This window comes from Ochotona curzoniae, unplaced genomic scaffold (assembly GCF_017591425.1).
Source record: "Ochotona curzoniae isolate NIBS_2020 unplaced genomic scaffold, NIBS_Ocur_1.0 contig_1976, whole genome shotgun sequence".
NCBI lineage: Eukaryota > Metazoa > Chordata > Mammalia > Lagomorpha > Ochotonidae > Ochotona > Ochotona curzoniae.
Genome location: NW_024465279.1, coordinates 1,292,621 through 1,313,051, shown reverse-complemented (window position 1 = coordinate 1,313,051; position 20,431 = coordinate 1,292,621). Strand labels below are relative to the sequence as shown.

Sequence of the window (20,431 nt, the reverse complement as noted above, 5' to 3'; positions counted from 1 at the left end):
AATCAAGTGTCATAGACTTATAGACTGGATTAAAAAACAAGACCCATCTATTTGTTGCCTACAGGAGACATATCTCACCAACAAAGATCAGCGAAAACTGTAGCTCATGGATTATGATTTTTTTTTGTTAGTTTCACTTCTTCAAAACGCTTACTTATTAAATTCTTCGGTGACTCATAGGTCATACAGTAGCATCATTTTCTTCAAAAAGGTTCTTGATTTTCATTTCTTCAGCAATACATTAGTCATGTTATTTAACTTCATGGTGGTATTAGTTTCTTTTTTCTTCCTGTTGTTAATTTTGTATCGTGGCTTTTCATTTAAGGGGATGTATAGTAATTATGTAATGGAGACTATCAGATCCAGTAGCTTCTTATTTAACTTCATAGTCTTTTCTTTTTTCTTCTTCTTGTTGATTTTGTATTGTGGCTTTTCATTTAATGGGATGTATACTGTGTAATGGAGACTGTCATATGCAGATGTGAGGATACAGTGCAGTATGCATCTCTACTTCCAGATGAAGATGGACTCCCAATGAAACTGTTTGCTATATTTTGACAGTAGGATGTTGGACTCTCTGCCATTGTCCATGCCCGCATTGATGGACATATGGCTGTGCATGAAGAACTATACTGTAGTAATGATATAAGGAAATTTAGTGTGGGGGAAGAAATTGATAAAGGAATTAGGGAAATCTCAGGGCATATGGAACTGTATCATAAAATGATAATTGTAACAATAATAAGAAGTAATATTTGAAAAAAGAATTTGTAATTTGGGAGAATGTCAAAACCCTTTTGCTTATTTGCAGTGAAGATAAAATTGAGGTCCCAACGTTGTATGAAAGTAATCAATTTTACTCTTATAAAATCATTTAGGATGAAAAGTATTTTCCCTGGGTCATAATTCCATTGGCTGTTGCAGAACTATTGAATGTCTCTGTATAGGCAGATCCACAAATTGGGTTGACATGTTTTAGCTTAATGCTTTCTTAGTTGATGAGTCTCTTGCCTATGGGGACATTAACCCCTTTTAATCTCCTCTTTTGTAATTTTAGGCCCGATGAGAGAAAGGGAAAGTTAAGGATGCTGGAGCAGAACAATGGATTTCTCCTTCTCTTTCATGCAAGGGATCATGGGAAACACAATTCAGCAACCACCTCAACTCATTGACTCCGCCAACATCCGTCAGGAGGATGCCTTTGACAACAGCAGTGACATTGTTGAAGATGGTGGCCAGACACCGTATGAAGCTACCTTGCAGCAAGGCTTTCAGTACCCACCTACAACGGAAGACCTTCCTCCACTCACAAATGGCTATCCACCATCAATCAGCATGTACGAAACCCAGACCAAATACCAGTCATATAATCAGTATCCCAATGGGTCAGCCAATGGCTTTGGTGCCGTTAGAAACTGTAGCCCTCCCGACTATTACCATTCCGAAATTCCAAACACAAGACCACATGAGATTCTGGACAAACCTTCCCCTCCACAGCCACCACCCCCTCCTTCGGTACCACAAACTGTGATTCCAAAGAAGACTGGCTCACCTGAAATCAAACTGAAAATAACCAAAACTATCCAGAATGGCAGGGAATTGTTTGAGTCTTCCCTTTGCGGAGACCTCTTAAACGAAGTGCAGGCACATGAGCACAGCAAGTCCAAGCATGAGAGCAGAAAGGAGAAGAGGAAAAAGAGCAGCAAGCACGACTCGCCCAGGGCCGAGGAGCGCAGGGTGCACAAAGCCCCCAAGCTGGAGCCTCAGGAGCCCAGTGTAAGTACAAACTTTTGTAATCTTTCTCTTTTACTGGAACCCCAGGAGATCTTTTTCAGTTTTTATCTCTTTGAATATGAATATTTGTGGGAACTTTTGTTTGCTAATCACCAGCTAGGTGGTTGGAACATTATAATAATTGCTGGGCAAATATTTGTTGAATGAATGAATGGACACGATTAGAGGGGAAGAAGTGTTTCAAAAACGCATGACGCCAAGAGTATTGTTCTTACGTTTCTCTGTGCTGATAGCCTTGATTAATTTCATTTCCTCATAATAAACCTCTGGGTACTCAAAATAAAGGAGAAAGTTAAAGACAAGATGGTTATTTGTATTGGTTTTTCATTTATTTTAGATCTCATCTTTTCTGGTAGAGTTTAGATCTGATACTGGTTGCTGGTGTATTTGCTATAAAATAGCCTGAAGTACCAGAAGAACTCTAAAATCAGAATTAGTATTGATACAAATTAAATAAAACTTTGGGTAGACGGTTTTTGTTTTTACCAGAGTCATTCTTGATAGGCGATCTAAATGTCACAGTGCTAAATTTCTTACTGTCAGGTTTTCGTGTGGACTTGCGTGGCAATAATGTCATAAGTATGTTACAGACCAAGTCTAACTAGAGTAATATCTTCCTGATATGAATTGCCGAGGTTTCCTAGACACTGATTTCAAAGAAAGCTTTTTGTGGCAGTCATCTGCTTTTACTTCTGCTGTGCCCTGCATGGATGGCTTCATGTATTGTCTTCATTCAAGTGTTGCCATGCTTCCCGCAATCCACCTGCCATCTTTTCCTGGAGTCAAGGTCACAGTGGCTGTCGGCGCTTACAGTTCCAAGCAAGACATTTCACTGTGTTCTCATTATTCTGAGGTTTTGTTTACTCAGCGCATGCTGGTGGAATATCTGCTACGCCTTTGGTGCTGTTCTAGTATTTGAAGGTATAGCAATGAGTAAAAGTAAAGACAGGCTGGCCATGTGGCAAAGTACGTGTCGCCACTGCCTTTGTTGCCAGTATCCCATGTGAGTGCTGGTTCAAGTCCCAGCCGCTCCGTTTGTAATCCAGCTTCCTGCTGATATTGTCTGGAAAGGTAGTGGAAGATGGCTCAAGTACGAGGCTGCCCATGATTCGTGTGGGAGGCACAGGAGGTGTTCCACACTCTTGGCTTCACCCTGGCCCAGCCCTGTGTGTTGGAAGATCTCTCTTTCCTTGTGTATCGCCATCTCTCTCTCTGTCACTCTGCCTTTCAAATAATAATATGTATTTTCACAGTAAAGATGTCTGTTCTCAATATGTTTACACAAAAGTACTTTATAAAGTTCATGGAAACTGAAATTGAAAGATGTTGTTTTAATTGTTTTTTTTTTTAAGATTTATTTTTTTAATTGGAAAAGCAGATTTATAGAGAGCAGAGACAGAGAAAACTCTTCCATCTGCTGGTTCAGTCCCCATAAAAGGTACAGTGCCTAGAGCTGAGCTGATCCGAAGCCAGGGGCCAGGAGCTTCTTCCAGGTCTCCCACACAGATCAGGGTCCCAAGGCTTTGGGCCGTTCTCTACTACTTTCCCAGGTTACAAGCAGGGAGCTGGGTGCTAAGTGAGGCAGCCAGGACATGAAACTGGCTCTCATATGGGATCCCGGTGCTTGTAAGAGGAGAATGTAGCCACTGAGCCAGTGTACAGGGCCCAAAGATGTTTATTTTTATGTCAAAAATTTGTTTTGAAATCAGTACGTATGAGAGGTGTTTAAAAAATTCGTGAAAATGTGTATTATGAAAAACTTTCTGTTTTTTCTTGTATCAAGATAAACTTCAAAATTTTTATATTAATTTATTTGAGAGGCAGAAAAAGAAAATGTGCAAGATAGCATCTCCTGATTCCCTCCACACAGGCCCATGAAGGTGGGGTGCAGGTCTCCCATGTGGGTGGCGGGAATCCAGCTGTGTGGGCCATGCCTGCTCCCTCCCTGGCTCTGCATCCACAGGAGGCTGGTCTAGGAGTCAGACTCAGATCCTTTGATGTGGAATGCCAGCATCCCACTAGCATCTGCGAGGCCAAACACCTGCCTCAGCTTATCTGACAATTCCATTAAAAAAAAAAAAAGACTGATATATGTTTATTGGAAAGGCAGATTGACAGAAGGGGATACAGAAAGATCATCCATTCTCTGGTTCACTCCCCAAATGATCGCAACAGCCAGAGCTGAGCTGATCTGATCCAGAGCCAGGAGCTTCTTCTAGGTCTCCTGTGTGAATGTAGGGCCTTGAGCCATGTTCTCTGTAGCTTTCCAGTCCATAAGTAGAGATGAGATCAGAAATGTAGCAGCCAGGATTTGAATCGGTGCCGATATGGGATGCAGACACTTGCAGGCTGAGTATTAGACTCTTGAGCCACCACACTAGCCCCTCTATCCTATTTTTACATGGATTCTTTAAATGGATTTTATTTTAAGTAAATTAAAAGATCTCATTGATTGGAGTTCACTTTTTTTTCCTATTATGTCCAATTACACAAAAGTGTTTTATGTATTTATTTGAAAGAGGAACAGAGAGGGAGAGATATAAAGAGAGATATTCATTTACTGATTTGCTTCATTTACTTCCCAGATGGATGCAAAGATTCAGGCTGGGCCAGGTTGATGTCAGGGGCCTGAAATTCCACCCAGGTGTCTTGTGTGAGTGGCAGGGACTCACATAGTTGGGACATCATCTCCTCTGCTTTCCCAGCCAAGTTAGCAGAGGGCTAGATTGAAAGTGGAGCAGCCGGGACTCAAACCAGTACTCATATGGATTGCTAGCATTGCTAACAGAGACGTAACCTGCAGTACCATTGATAAATTATTTATTCAGTTCTCACCCTATCCCCACAGAACCTTGCTTACATAGCGTTTTTTTTTTTTTAAGATTTGTTTTTTGTTATTATTTTTTGCAAAGTTAGATGCACAGAGAGGAGAGACAGAGGAAGATCCTCTCTCTGATAATTCACTCCCCCAAGTGACTGCAAGGCCGGAGCTGTGCCAATCTGAAGCCAGGAGCTCTTCTAGGTCTTCCATGTGGGTGCAGGGTCCCAAGGTTTTGGACCATCCTTGGCTGCCTTCCTAGGCTATAATCAGGGAGCTGGATGGGAAGCGGGGCTGCCAGGATTAGAACCAGCACACATATGGGATCCTGGTGTGTTCAAGGTGAGGACTTTAGCCGCTAGGCCACTGCATCAGGCCACTGTGCCAGGCCCTGTGTAGTATCTTAAAGTGACTGTTGTGTAGATGAGCAAGTGGAGAGAGAGGATGAAGTTTCTGCTCTCCAGATTACATTCAGTATAACATTTCTTGCCTAGACCTATTGTGAAAAAACATATGATACACTATGCGTTGGAGAATTTCGGAACCCTTCCTTTGGGTTTAGCTTATTAGCTCTGAGAACTGTTTTGCTGTCCCATCTTGCTTCTGTTGGCAGGAGAGGGCCTTGGAGTACAGCTAGCCGTCAAGGTGTAGTGCCCCTGTGTTCTGTGTGAGAGTCCCTGGCATTGAGTCCTGGATCTTCTGCTTTTGATCCAATCCGTTTTCTTGCCAGTGTATCCGGGAGGCAACAGAGGATGGCCCACATGCTTGGGTCTCCGCTACCCACCAAGAGCCTCTGATGGAGTGCCAGGCTCAACCCTGGTGGCTGTGGGCATTTGAGAGTGAATCAGAAGATGGAAGAGCTCTCTCTCTTTTCCATTTTCTCTGTCTCTGTGCCTTTCCAAATAAACAAACCTTTTTAAAGAAAAGAATCTGGCAAATAGGAGGGTATCCCGTTGAACTTATTAGACTTTTTGTTTTAATTGATATCTCACAATAGAGAAAAAGCTATTCAGGGCCCGGCTTGGTGGCCTCGTGGGTTAAGTCCTCCCCTTGAACATGCCGGGATCCCATATGGAACCCAGTTCTAATCCCAGTGGCCCTGCTTCCCATCCAGCTCCCTGCTTGTGGCCTGAGAAAGCAGTCAGGACTGCCCAAAGCCTTGGGACCCTGCACCCACGTGGGAGACCTGGAGGCGATTCCTGGCTCCTGGCTTTGGATCAGCGCAGCAGCTGTTGCACTCACTTGGGGAGTAACTCTTCGGACTGAAGATCTTCCTCTGAGAGTCTCTCCTCTCTGTATATCTGACTTTGCAATAGAAATAAATAAATCTTTAAAAGAGAAAAGGCTATTCAGAGGCAGGATAAAACAATTTGGTTTTTTATGTCTGCTTCCTTCTTTATTGGAATCTAAGAAAAAATTGAGTACAGTTAACATTTTCGGTAGTCACTTCGCAGTGAGATTCTTTTTTTTTTTTAAGATTTATTTATTTATTTATTATTGAAAAGGCAGATATACATAGAGGAGGAGAGACAAAGAGGAATATATTCCGTCTGATGGTTCACTCCCCAAGTGACCGCAACACAGGTGCTGTGCCAATCTGGAGCCAGGAGCCAGGAACCTCCTCCAGGTCTCCCACATGGGTGTAGGGTCCCAAGGCATTGGACCTTCCCCCACTGCTTTCCCAGGCCACAAGCAGGGAGCTGGATGGGAAGTGGAGCTGCCGAGATTAGAACCGGTGTCCATATGGGATATTAGCACGTTCAGAGCGAGGACTTTAGCTGCTAGGCCTCGCCGCCAGGCCCTGCAGTAAGATTCTAAAGCCAACTCCATTTCTTGTCTCCTCATGTCATTTAAAGCTTAAGTTCACTGCTCTGTCAAAGATTTACAATGTTTTAGAAGAGTTGTAGTTCATTTTGTTTCAGTGACTCATGATGACTATAATTTGGCATTTGATTGTATGTTGGAATAAGGAACACGTGTGACTGACGCTTTAAGTGTAGAGGCTGGTTGTGGTTGCGCTAAATGTTACTAAGACCATTTCCTGAAAGTTGTGTCTTTGGGAAAAATCCAGATGGTGTGAGATTCCTTCCTGGTTTCTCTGCTCCATCCTCTTGCTCTCCCTTCCCTCTCTCTCTGCACTCCTGTCCCTCCTGTCCCCTGTCTTCCCTTCCTGTGAAAGCTAAGGAGGTGCCTGTGCTGTAGCTGCCTTTAAGTTAGGTCTCTCTAAACTGAAAAGCATCGGGACTGCTTCTTTCTGCACAGTTTGAAGTATTTTGATTTCCTGTGGTCTTGGGGCTCCTGCTTGTCCCTGGGGTTCCCAGCAGTTGGTTTTCGGGTGTTTGTGGAAGCCCGGAGGGGTGCCTGCTGAATCCCTTGGACAGCTCCCTGTCTGACAGCTTCCTTCCAGGTAAAGAAAAAGTCGCCAACTGGATTTGCTTTTTACATCAATTTTTTCCCTTTTCTTCCCCCTCCCCCCCGTTCACTGCGTAAAAGCCCACTTGTAGGTTCACTTTTGAGCAAACAAAATCTCATCTAAAACAGTGCACGTTAAGATTTCACCGCTACTTGCTTTTGAGTCTGAGATCTGTAAGTGTTTCCTCCCAGTTGTGCCTGAGCCGTTTGGCACTCTGAAGAGTGATGGCTATTTGGAGCACTCTGAAGTATATCCTCTCAACAGTGAGAATGTGTCCAAACTTCTAGGCAACAGGAGACCTGAGATCACTGTTGAAATTGTGTGTTTTTAAAATCCGCTCTAGCTCTTTTTCCGCCCACCAAATTAGAAACATGTGGATGTGTTTCTGCAATTTTTGCTCCTTGGCAGGTGATGGCAGCAGGCCCGTGAGTGGAGGCCCCATGCGGAGTGCTTGGTCTCTGCCCGGCTTGTGGGTTGATCCTCTGTGGCCAGCTCAGGTGCTCTTCACCTGCTTGCTCCCCCTGGACAAGGCCATGGCCTTGACCTGGCCTGCCGACCGCTAGGTGGAACTTGGCTTTCTAGCCACAGACTTTTAGGTCTTCAAAGTCATAAAAACCATTCATGCACTTTTATATTTAAAATTACAAACTTAAACAGCTATTTAGAAAATAAAGTAAAAATGCATAATTTATTGCCTTTAAATTTTATTTCCAACTTTGATGATGTTAGTTCTTTATTCATTTTGACAGTTTTGCTGTTACATTTTGCTGGATTTGATGCATATTATTACTTAATCCTTTAGGTTTTAGATACAGATTCTAGGCCAAAATTGTCTAAAGCAAAATTTACTAAATAGAAGTAATTAAGCCAAAATAGAATGCTTAGGATAACACAGTAACTTGTATTTCAAAAAAAAAAAAAATTCTGTTCATGAAACACACTGTGATTCTTTTCTAGAAAAGATATCTTTCTATGTGGACTCAACTAAGAGTATCCAAAGGTCATATATATCATAAAAATAACAAATTGAAAATTAAGATGAATTGAGCATGAAGACCTGAGTAACTGTCGCCTTGCATTCAAGTGCCTGCCCTTCCTAACAGAGCAGAACTAGGATGATGAAAGGTGTTGTCTCTCCATGCTTACTGTGAATATTCTAGACTTGCCTTTATTTCTTGAACAACTGAAGGAAAATTGACTTTTTTTTTTTTTTGAAGATTTGATTTTTTGAAAGCAGAATAGAGAGGACGAGGCCGAGGTAGGAGAGTCCTTTAGTCCCCTGGCTCATTCCTCCAATGCCCTGGCAGCCAGGAGCCAGGGGCTTTACCCAGGTCTCCCACCTAAGTGCAGCGGTCGGAGTGTTTGGGCCATCTATGGCTGCTTTTCCCAGGTGTATTGGCAGGCAGCTAGATCAGAAGTGGAGCAGCTGGGATGTGAAGTGTTGTAGATGGCATCTTAACCCACTGAACCATGGCGCTGACCCCTTTTCAGCAATATTTTTAAAAAAAATTTTTTTTGAAAGGCAACATTAGAGAGACAGGGAGAAAGAGAATGCTGGTTCATTCTCAGAATGATCACAACAGCCAGAGCTGAGCTGATCCAAAGCCAGGAGCTTCATTTAGGTCTCCCACATGGGTCCAGGAGCCCAAGCATGTGGATCATCTTCCAATGCCTTCCCAGGTGCATGGGCAAGAAGCTGGATCAGAGTGGAACAACTGGGACTGAAGCCAGTGTTCGTATTACACTGTGGTGTTGCAGGCAGAGGCTTAGTCTACTTTGCCACAGCACTGGCCTTCAGTAATGTTTCTAAACTGCTTTATCATTACACATTTTTCATTTAGCTTCTTTTAATTTCTTAAATTTATTTTTGTTGGAAAATAAGTTTACAGGATGAGAGAGACACACAGAAAAAAAGATCTTCTGTCCACTGATTCTCTCCCCAAGTAGCCACAATGGTGAGTGCTAAGCCAATGCAAAGCCAGGAGCCAGGAGCTTCTTCTAGGTCTCCTGCATGGGTGTAAGGTCCCAAGGCTTTGGGCCATCTTGTATTACTTTCTCAGGCTACAAGCAGGGAGCTGGGTGGGAAGTGGAGCTGCCAGGATATGAACCAGTACCCACATGGGATCCTGGGTGTGCAGAACGAGGACTTTAGCCACTAGGCTACCTAGCCAGGCCTCACATTTTTCATTTAAATATGGGGTTTTGCTTTCTTGCTTATTGAGTGGGTCCTACTCATAGTTCCACTAGGGAAATCAACTGTTCTTGTTGATATGGTGACCCTACCTTCTTTCACTTTGATTATTGCAATAACCTCATGAAACATTCTACTTCCTCTCTTGCTCCCTTCTGAGAGAGAAATTATTATAGACACACGTATTCTTCGTTGGACAATGTAAGGCCAGCTGTCTCCAGCAGCTTTTCACTGCACTTCAGTATTACCAAGTACTTGCGCCTGGGTCACAGGACTCTTACACTCCAGCCTATCTTTACCCTCCCTTCAGCTCCCTGTGTCTTTGGCAGTGAGGTCAGTTTCTGCCTGTTTTGATCTTCCATGCCCCCTGCATGCTGCTGCTGCTGCTGCTGCTTGCTTTAATTCTCAGATTCTCACTTACCTTCCTGGAAAGGCTTTTCCTGACCTTTCAAGCCAAGACTACACATACGCAGGTGCACCATGGCCCCTCCTCCCAGCACCTTGTAAGCGGATGTTGAGCTTTCCTTCCTGTCGGTGAGCTCCTTGAGGTCAGGGCCACATCTTTCACATTTTATACAAGGACAGTTGAACATGTTTGTGGAAAATAGAACAAAGATGAATTTATTAGGGTGTCGAACATTTTTGAAGCTCATTCAAATGAGCAGTCTTCAAGAAGTCCATGGGAAATATTAGTTATGAAAAAATGATGCATGGATTTCAGAAATTTTGTAATAAACTAGTATTTCAGTTCCATTTCTTGTGAACATTCTGAAGTTCCTTTGTGCCTTGAAAATCAAAGGCTCTGTTGGTTGAGTGTTGATGTTAGGAGTTTGGGATATTGGTTTCATGTCCACAAAATACCATTTTCCTAGCAGAAAATCCTGTTTGTACTGTCTTAATAAAATTTTCTTTTTTACAACAGATTTGTAAATGTTATTAAAGTAATTGGGAATTTTAAGTAGCTTTTAGAATTAACTATATTGTTTTAGTAAAGCTAAGATGTGCTTTAATGGATAAGCCCTCTTTTTAAGTTATTTAAATTATATTCTGATATGTGAGAATTTTAAAGTCTTTTTAATTGTGGTAATAATTTGCTTTTTACAGAAAAATAGAAAGGATAATATAAACACATTTATATTATAAAATATATAATATTATAAAGACCTTCCTTTCCTGTTTGCTGATTTTACTCCCTAGGGGATAGTTACTGCGGTCAGTTTTGTTTGTATGTATCACCTGTTTCCAAGGATGCTACAGACAGTTTTCCATATTAGCAGCTGGGAGGTTCTGATGGGCTTGGGGGTGACAGCTGTGAGAGGGCACTGCTGTGACCATCCGCTCTACGTGGGTTTTCCCATTTTGTGTGCTTCTGGAAGATACTGTCCTGCAATAACATTGCTAGGTGGAAGAGCATACCTGGTTCAGATTCTGATAGATGCTTCCAACTTGCCTTCCTAAAGAGTTGTAGAAGTTAGTTTGTTAAGTAACACTGGTGGGGCGGGGGATTATTAGAAGGGTTGATTATAAACAATTTGACAAATATAGAAAAGTACCCCCTCAAAACCACTTATTTCATCATGTAAAATTAATCTCTTAAATCCTGCAGTCTTATTCCTTTGTTCATTTTTTTTTTTTACATTTAGAATCTACCTATCTAAACTACTTTGCAAGTTGCTGCTTTCAAATAGCATTGTAATAATGTGACTTTAAAATATTTATGTAATTCTGTTTAGTTATATGGTGATTCATTTAACTGTGTCTCCATTTTTGGGCGAATTGCATCGTATCTCTTTTCTCTTAAAAGTCACTGGTAACTTAAGATACATATGCATGTGTCCTGAGTAAACACACTCTCTTTTTACCTCTCGATGTTCTTTCACTGCACATTCTTCGAAATGGCTTTGCTGGGTTGGAGGATGAAAATGTAAGATTGCATACATATTGCTAAATTGCTGTCCAGAAAAGTTCCAAGACTGCCTGCCTAGCAAGGTCAGTGTGCCTGTTTGAGCAGTAGTCTGACAGGTGGAGCAGCACTGATCACACCACAAACCTAATTAGCTCTTCTGATTAAGAAACAGGCGAGAGGGCCATAGTGTGGGAAGAAAAGTGACGTTAAGACATAGCATTGAGGCAGTCATTGTGGTACAGCGAGGTAAGCCAGCACTTGGGACACCAGCATCCTATATTGGGCTGCCAGGGATCAAGTCCCGGCTCCTTCACTTCCAGTCCGGCTTTGTGCTGATGCTTCTCGGGACAGCGGATGACTGTCCGTGTACCTGAGTTCCTGCCACCCACATGAGAGGCCCCAGTGGAGTACCTGGCTCCTGACATTAGATCAGCCTGGCCAAACTCTGGCTATTGAAGGCGTTTCAGGGAGTGAACCAGCATACAGAAGGCCTCTCTTTCTTTGCCTTGCCTTCCCTGTCACTCTAACTTTCAGCTAAGTGAATAAATAAATCTTGAAAAGGACATAGCATCTTATGCTATGTAAGTTGTATTCTTACTCCTTACATTGTTTTAAATAAGTGTCTCTCATTTGTATTGTTTTGTTTTGACTCTATTGTCGCTGTTCTTGGTTTACTGCTGTTTTATTCTATTCACCTGTACCTTTCTACCTAGAGACCAAATGAAAGGGTTGACACTGTATCAGAAAAACCAAGAGAAGATCCAGTATTAAAAGAAGAAGCCCCAGTGAGTTGCTTTATTGAATATTGTCTAACCAGATATGGGATCAGAAGGCGAAAGCAGAGTGACTTAATGCTGCACGTTGTGGTATTTCACAGTTGTGTACTTGCTTATTTCAAAAGTTATACTGAAATAAACCCTGGAGCTTGGTATAAGAGGTAGATATTTCCAGTGAATTACTTTCCTTTTTAAAACTACGGCTATTTTAAAAAGTTGATCATGTGAATTCTCAAGATACCTTACTAATTACTTGGCCCCATCAACACTAATTCCACTCTTAGTGATGGGGCTTGTTAATAATACTTTCTTGTCTTCGCTTCTTCCCACTTGTAGTTTCAGAGAGCAGGTATCAGAGAAATATACCTAAAGATAAATGTCACATCGTGAGCATTTCAGCGTACTTTGTACCTAGTAACCTAGTTTCTGTTTCAGAATTTTGCTTCTGATGAAGTTTTGTGGCCTTTTCCTGTAGGCTCAGCCGATACCATCTTCTGTGCCAGCACCAGAAGTGTCAACTGGTGTTAAGTTCCAGGTTGGTGATCTTGTTTGGTCCAAGGTGGGAACCTATCCTTGGTGGCCTTGTATGGTTTCAAGTGATCCCCAGCTCGAGGTTCATACCAAAATTAACACAAGAGGTAAGAAAAGGTGTAGAGATGTTAAGTAAAACCAGACTGACAGTAAAGAGGAAAAAGGAATATAGAATGTTGTATATGGATATAAAAATGTGTAGATAACATATAATCTGACACAAAAATACAAGTGTGTGTTTATCGGTTTTTAATAACTGCTGAAACAACTGTGATTATCTTAATTGACCAAATAGTTTGTTTTCCTTTATGGCACCCTGTATTTGTTTATAATTTCCTTCGCATTTTTTAAAATATGTGTGTGTGTGTGTGTGTGTGTGTGTGTATTTATATATTTGTTTGCTTATTTGAAACAGTAACAGACAGAGAGCTTCCATCCACTGATTCACTCCCCGAATGTCTGCCGCAGCCTTGGCTACAGCTGGCTGCAGCCAGGAGCCTGGAACGTCATTGGGGTTGCCCACATGGGTGGCAGGGGCCCAAGCGCTAGAGCCCTCATCGGCTGCCTCTCAGGAGTCCTTAGGACGAAGCTGGATCAGAAACAGTGTGGGAGGTGACCATCCCAACGGCAGCTGAGTTCGCCCCGCAATGCCAGCTGCTGTACTGGTTTTTTTCAAAGACCTTCATCTGACCTTTTGTATTTTTCCTAAAGAAAGTGTATGAATAAGCAATAACATGTCCTGCATGCACTGGGTAGGTATTTGGGCCAAGCCATTGAACATTCAGATTTCATTGTTGACTTCTTTCAGGAATAATGTTGTTGCTAAATTCAAAGGATTTAATGCCAAAAAAGCAAACCAGTCCCGGGCAGCCAGACTCGTTTGTTTTTGGGCTGTGAAGCCGTGTAGAGGATGAGGAGGTTGTAGATGGACCCTCCGAAAGCCAACGCATGGTAGTCGGTACAGCATTTGGTCAGGCAGGCCTTGCGTGAGATGGATAGACACACCATCTGATTTCCGGAGAAACTTCCACAGCTCTGGAACTTTGTTCTTCCCAGCATAATCGTATGTGGGAGAACTGGCGGTCAGTTTAGTTGGAGTAACGAATATAACAGACAACGCTTCTGTGGAAACCACTGGCTTTAATCCCTGTAGGGAACAGGTGTCCAAAATCCTGCTTCCTGAAGTCACTGCCTGCGCAACCGCCCTAGAGAAGCAATCATTTGTTTTTCTAACCCAAAAACGTTTCATCCTGATACTTGTATATGATGCATTTTTCCCTCTGACCCATTTTTAAGGTTTACTTTTATTTCAAAGGCAGATTTACAGAAAGAGAGGGAGACACAGGGAGTGGGACGTGGAGGGAGAGAGAGGGAGAAAGAAAATAATCTTCCATCTGCCAATTCACTCCCCAAGTGTCTGTAAAGGATGGAGTTGGCCAATCTGAAACTTGGAGCCTGGAATTTCTTCCATGTTTCCCAGGGATAGGTACGGAGATCTACGACTTGGGCCATCTTTCACTGCTTTCTCAGGCACATTCACTGGGAGCTGCATCAGAAATGGAGTAGTGGGACTCGAACTGTGAATGTTGGCATCTCAGGCTGAAGCTTAACCTACGATGCCTTAGTGCAGGCGCCTCTGATTCTTTTTTCAATTTGTCACATTTTTATTGGGCTATTCCTGAGTGTGATATGATATAAAGTATATCTTGAGTCTACCTGTGTGACCTAGAATCTTCCTTAGGAATGTTGGTAAAAGATAAAAATAGATATATCCTAACTTTTCTCTACTGGTGGGGGGGGGTTGATAAAAAATGGTGTGGATTAGATTCCCAGCATTTTAACATTAGGAGTATGCTTAGTAGCAGTTGGACCACTGGTTGTCTCTCTCCTTTGTAAAAGTCTTGGCGATCCTGCTTCCACATTGTTGTTGGTCAGGTATTGTGATACACAGAGAAAAGACAGGAAGATCTTCCACCCGGTTCTTCACTCCCCAAGCGGCCACAATAGCTGGAGCTGAGCTGAGCTGAAGCCAGGAACCTGGAGCTCTTTCCAGTCTCCCACGTGGGTGCAGGGTCACAGGGCTTTGGGCCATCCTCGACTGCTTTCCCAGGCCACAAGCAGGGAGCTGGATGGGAAGTGGAGCTGCCGGGATTAGAACCAGCGCCCATATGGGATCCCAAGGGATGCAAGAGCAGGATTTAGCCACTAGGCTGTCCCGCTAGGTCTGCCTTTCATCCCCCTACCCCAAGTTTTATTTTACTTGAAGGGCAGAATTAGAAATAGATGAAGCTAGGAAGGAACTCTTTCTCTGTACACATTATAATTAATGGGTAATTAAGTCAATATTTTTACTGGGGATTTTAAATACTGTCCATAATGCCTGTTGTTATTTTAAACCATATGAATTTTTGTTTGAAAATTAAATTGATTTTATTGACTTTTACATGTTCTTGGAGAAATCATTTCCATATAAAAGTTTGCCATTTAATATGGATTTATTCACATTTTTATTTTGCACACATGTTTTTAAATATTTGGAAGACACATGATTTTTCATTTCAGTAGGACTTGTGCATGATTACAGTCGCTAAACTGACACACTATTAAAAAACTAAGAATGCCCAAAACAAACAAACAGAAACAAAACTAAAACTAAGAATGCAGCTTTAGGCCGATTTAAATTGCAAATATAGCACCCTTCTTGTATGATTTTTCCAAGTCCCTGCTGTGAGCTTACTGAAGTATTACCCAGAGTGTGCTGCTTGTTTTGTTATAGAAAAAAAAATTGCAAGTAAAAAGGTCAGTACTATTCAAGGTGTTCACTTCAAAATCCCATGATCCCCAAGGTCAGACTGTGTGTTCCCCTGTCACTCACAGCACAGTGTTATTGATTAATGATCCCCTGCCCACCAGCACCAGCTTAGTCACGACCCAGGGTACTGTGCTAATTAAAATGAGAGTATGGCCTGGACTGGGATCCCATATGGACACTGGTTCTGATCTTGGCAGCTCTACTTCCCATCCAGCTCCCTGCTTGTGTCCTGGGAAAGCAGTCAAGGACGGCCCAAAGCCTTGGGACCCTGCACACATGTGGGAGACCTGGAAGAAGTTCCTGGTTCCTGGCTTCAGATATGTGCAGCACCAACCATCGTGCTCACTTGGAGAGTAAATCATCAGAAAGAGGATCTTCCCCTCTGTTTCTCCTCCTCTCTGTATATCTGACTTTGTAAATAAATAAATAAATAAATAAATCTTTTTTTTTTTTAAATGAGAGTGAATTAAAGCATTTCAGTCATTGAGTTCATTTATAATTTGTCCTTAGATGATAGTTTCCTTAAATGTAAAACTAAGGTCTTTTTTTTTACTTTAAAATCTGGTATATATGTTTGCATTTTTAAAAAGATTGATTTATTTTTATTGGAAAAGTCAGATTTATAGAAAGAAGGAGAGAGAAAGATCTTCCATGCGCTGGTCCACTCCCCCAAATGACGACAATGAGCTGCTCTGAAGCCACAAGCCAGGAGCTTCTTCAGGGTCTCCCACGCAAGTGCAGGGTCTCAAGGCCTTGGGCCGTCGTTGGCTGCTTTCCCAGGCCACAAGCAGGGAGCTGGGTAGGAAGTGGAGCATCTGGGACACAAACTGTTAACTGTAAGGGATCCTAGCAATTGTGCACTGAGGATTAGCCAAATGAGCCATCCCGCCCGCCTTTGATCAATCTTTAATTATAATTAGATTTATACTGTCTCTGTGCCAGCTGATATGGAAATAAATTGTGTATATTTCTCTTATAGACTGTTTTTCATATGATATATTAATTTGGCTTCAGAGGTATTTCTCACATAATCTCCCATTAATATCAGTTAAAATAAGGTTCGTCACATCTGACATAAAAAATATAATATGGCTACGTGTCAGCCTAAGCCCATAGTTCATGTTTCCTCATCAACATCCACTTGTTGTCTTTCTTTACCTGAGTCCTCTGGAACAGTGCCTGCATTTTTCTGTTGATTTGTCTACAGAACAACACTTTTTGAGTTGTCTTTACTAAAGAAGCAGCTTTGGAGGGTCCCAGCATGGACATGCCAGCTACAAATCTGGTACTTTATGAGTGCCAGTTTGCATCCTGGCTGTTCCACTTCCCGCCTTGCTCCTTAGTAACGAATCTTAGAAGGCAGCAGCAGAAGGCCCAGTACTTGGGGCCTTGCCACCTATGTGGGAGCCAAGAGGAAACTCTGGGCTCCTGGTTTCAGCCTGGCCCGCCCTGGTCATTACTGTCGTTTGGGGAGTCAGCCAGTAAATTGAAGGCCTTACTGTTTCCATTCCCCACTCCTCTGTAACTCTGCCTTTCAGATAAATACATCTTTAAGCATTGCTGTCATTAGTTCAGTTTTCGTTCCTGTCATACAATGGGCTAATATTTCTGTGAAATACAGAAGCAGGTTAATTACTTTTGATCCTGTGTCTGACTGTCCTGACAGAGTCCCAATGCTACCATAGCTTCTGAGCGATCCAGCACCTGCGTGGACTTGGCTGCAGGCGGACTGTTCCTCAGACTCCCACCTTCACAGCAGCAGCCATTCTCATTCTCAGATGGTTTACTTGTAAAAGCTGAGGACTCCAAAGAGGCTTTTGTTTATATTGGTTACACCTGTTACTATTTGTTTTATTTTAGAAATTAGAGCTGAGGAAAGTTTAAAACTATTAACTAATTTATTTTAAAGCAACAAACTGTGATATGTTGTCACACACTACATTTTGATGGAAAACTTTTATCAAAAAATGAATGATTGAGAGTGGGCATTGTGGCCCAGTAATGTCAGCCACCACTTGGGACACTGTGCTTTCCTATCAGAGTGCTGGTTTGAGTCCACGCTACTGCAGTTCTACTCTGGCTCTAGATGGCCCACGTGCTTGGGTTCCTGCCTCGGGTCGGAGACCAGACAGAGCTCCTGGCTCCTGGCTCCTGGCTCCTGGCTCCTGGCTCCTGGTTCCTGGCTCCTGGTTCCTGGCTCCAGGTTTTGATCTGGTCCAGTCAGCTCCAGCTTTGTGGATGTTTCGAAAATGAACGAGCAGATGGAAGGTCTCTCTGTCTCTGTCATTCTGCCTTTCAAATGAATAAGTCCTTGAAAGATATTCATGAGAATGGTATTAATTTACATTTTTTGGACAATCTTTAAATGTCTAGCTTAAATGAAGATGCTGGATTCTAATATGTGCTTCTGCATTCTGTCTCTGTTACGATTTGTTGCTGTGGTTGTGAAGATGACCCTGCCTCACACAGACCTGTAGTTGGAAAAGGGAAGAGTATTGTAATAGTCATTTCAGATCACTGTGGATGTATTTCTTTGGTGTTTCTACAGAGCTCAACAAGAGTTAGGTTAGTTACAGTGTGGAGTCTGAAACCCTATCAATGACCTTTTGTGCTTTATTATGTTAAAATCCATCAGTTCTCTCATATGCTTTAGGTCTTTCACTTATGGTTTGTTGCAAGATGCATTGGCCAGTTAAAAACTGCTTACCGAGTCAGACAAATTTCCCAAGTGTTGACATGTTTTTCCAAAGATACCTTTTTAAAAAAATTATCATTTTATTAGCACCACGCTTTAACCAACTGAACTAACTGGCTAGTTCAAAAATTATCATTTTATGATACAGTACCATAGGCCTTGGGATTTCCCTTACCCTACTCCAAGTCCCCTCCCCTTGTCTCAGTTCCCCTATATTGTTACTATAGTATATTTCCTCGTAAACAAAGATACTTTAAAAAATCATATTAATGTCACCACTTGTTGCTCAGAAAATGATTCCTGGTAAGCTGGCAGACTCAGAAGCAAAGATACGCTCTTCAGAATTTTGATTTTGTTTAAGAGATCCTGTTTGTTATTGTCAACCACAAAGTGTTGTTTTCCTTAAGGTAATAAAATTAAAAATTTGCTTCTGGAAATACCTGCCAGATTCTTAATTTTGAATAACCACCATTCTTGCAGTTATACTTTCTAGAGAAAATGGTGCTACATGAAAAAGTGGTCCTAAAAATACTTTGCTGCCCAGCCACACAGCTATCCCAATTTTAGTATGCAAAAGCATTTTGTTCATTCTTGCCATTTCATCTCAGCATTAAAGCGATAGATATATCCAAGGCTAGAGATTTTGTGAAATTACGAGTTTCTGCTGGTCCATCAGGATGCTAAGTAAAGCTAGCTGCTGCTTCCAACAGCCAGTGCAAGGATGTAAGGAACGCAGCGACACTGGTGCCGGCTCAAGCCTGGAGGTTGTGTTTGTTCACACTGAGATGCCAGCAGTCTTTCTCAGGCATTTCTTGTGGACAAATGTTAACTTACTGAAAAAGACAAATAAAAACCTGACATTCTTATGACGATACTTGGGCCTGAACGGTGCAGGGGCCTCACTGCTCCATCCGCCGACCTGTGTACCACACGGTTACACAGCTAGAAAAGCAGCTTGTAAGCACTTGGACTTCAGAAATCCAAGAAAACTTGTTTTATGTTTGCGAAACTACTTGAGGCGAGTAAAAATAAATTGTTCAGTCAGGCTAGTAAATAAGATAATTGGCAGAATTTCTGCTTTTCTGTCTCTTAAAACTCCCTGTTGCTAATTTTAGTCATTTGGAATTATTTTTACAATAGCTGTTAGTTTTGTCATTAGTAAGAATTGTAGTATGTCTTTTTGACAGTCCAGAATGTAAAGATTTGAATGAGAGTTAATACTGGAACCTGTGCTAGGGTATCTTTTGGCAGTCTGTGTGCATGCTTATGTTCTAAAATGTTTACAAAGATTTTTTTTACTTTACAGGTGCCCGGGAATATCATGTCCAGTTTTTCAGCAACCAGCCAGAGCGGGCCTGGGTTCATGAAAAGCGAGTGCGGGAGTATAAAGGTCATAAACAGTATGAAGAGCTACTGGCCGAGGCAACTAAACAAGCCAGCAATCACTCTGAGAAACAAAAGGTAACCAGCAAGTAGTGTTACTAATCTGGTTTTCTAAAAGTATTTGGTGATTTCTACTGTGAGACGAGTATTCTAGCTTAGTGGCTAGAGTTCTCACCTTGCACACATTGGGGTCACATATGGGCGCCGGTTCTAATCCCAGTGGCCCTGCTTCCCATCCAGCTCCCTGCCTGTGGCCTGGGAAAGCAGTTGAGGACGGCCCAAAGCCTTGGGACCCTGATCTGTGTGGGAGACCCGGGAGAAGCTCCCGGCTCCTGGCTCTGGATCAGCTAGGCTCCAGCTGTTGTGGCTGTTTGGGGAGCGAATCTTCAGACGGAAGATCTTCCTCTCTCTCTCTCTCCTTCTCTGTATATCTGACTTTGCAATAAAAATAAATAAACTTTAAAAAAATTAAAATGATAAATAAAAGCCAAGTCTTGGGGCCTGTGCTGTTGTTCAGTGAATTAGGACACTGACTGCCACATCAGTGTGCCCTATGGGGCCAGTTTGAGTCCTGGCTGCTCCGTTCCTGATCTAGCACCCTGCTAATGTGCCTGGGAAAGCAGCACATGATGACTCACATCCTTGGACCCCTGCACCCGTGGGAGACCCAGAAGAAGGTCTTAGGTCCTGGTTTTTCCTGGCCAGACTTAGCCATTTTAGCCACTTGGGGAGAGAACCAGCAGATGGAAGATCTCTGTCTCTCTCTGTCTCTCTCTGTCTCTCTGTAACTGTGCCATTTAAATAAATAAAGTCTTAAAAAGCCAAGTCTTATCATAGGATTTGCATTTACTTTATCAGGCTTAGATTCCTCAGGTTGATACCTGGATGTACACTATTCCATCTCATAGTTCCATTAACTAATTTCTAGTTGCTTTAATCAAGCCATCTGTGTATTTCTTAATCGCTTCAATGATCTCATGTACTTGTATCCAGCTTCTTTGGTCACCTCACATACTGATTTACAGAGTAATTTCTTACATCTTGTGCCAATATCAAATCTTGTGATTAACCTTGGACACAGAGACATATGGAAACTATGATTCAGATTTATT

At 42.2% G+C, this 20,431-nt stretch overlaps 1 protein-coding gene across 6 annotated transcripts in view; it reads left to right on the top strand.

Moving 5' to 3' along the window:
• NSD3 (nuclear receptor binding SET domain protein 3) overlaps positions 1–20,431 on the top strand; it is a 132,678-nt gene that overhangs the window by 51,643 nt on the left and 60,604 nt on the right. For 5 of the 6 annotated variants that reach the window (XM_040970308.1, XM_040970304.1, XM_040970305.1 and 2 more), the window contains exons 2-5: positions 1,058–1,776; positions 11,836–11,907; positions 12,374–12,536; positions 19,243–19,397. In XM_040970308.1, coding sequence (XP_040826242.1) covers positions 1,102–1,776; positions 11,836–11,907; positions 12,374–12,536; positions 19,243–19,397 — 1,065 coding nt within the window. In that variant the 5' untranslated portion in view covers positions 1,058–1,101. The remainder of the gene's footprint in view (positions 1–1,057; positions 1,777–11,835; positions 11,908–12,373; positions 12,537–19,242; positions 19,398–20,431) is intronic. The other variant, XM_040970307.1, reaches the window with a different exon arrangement.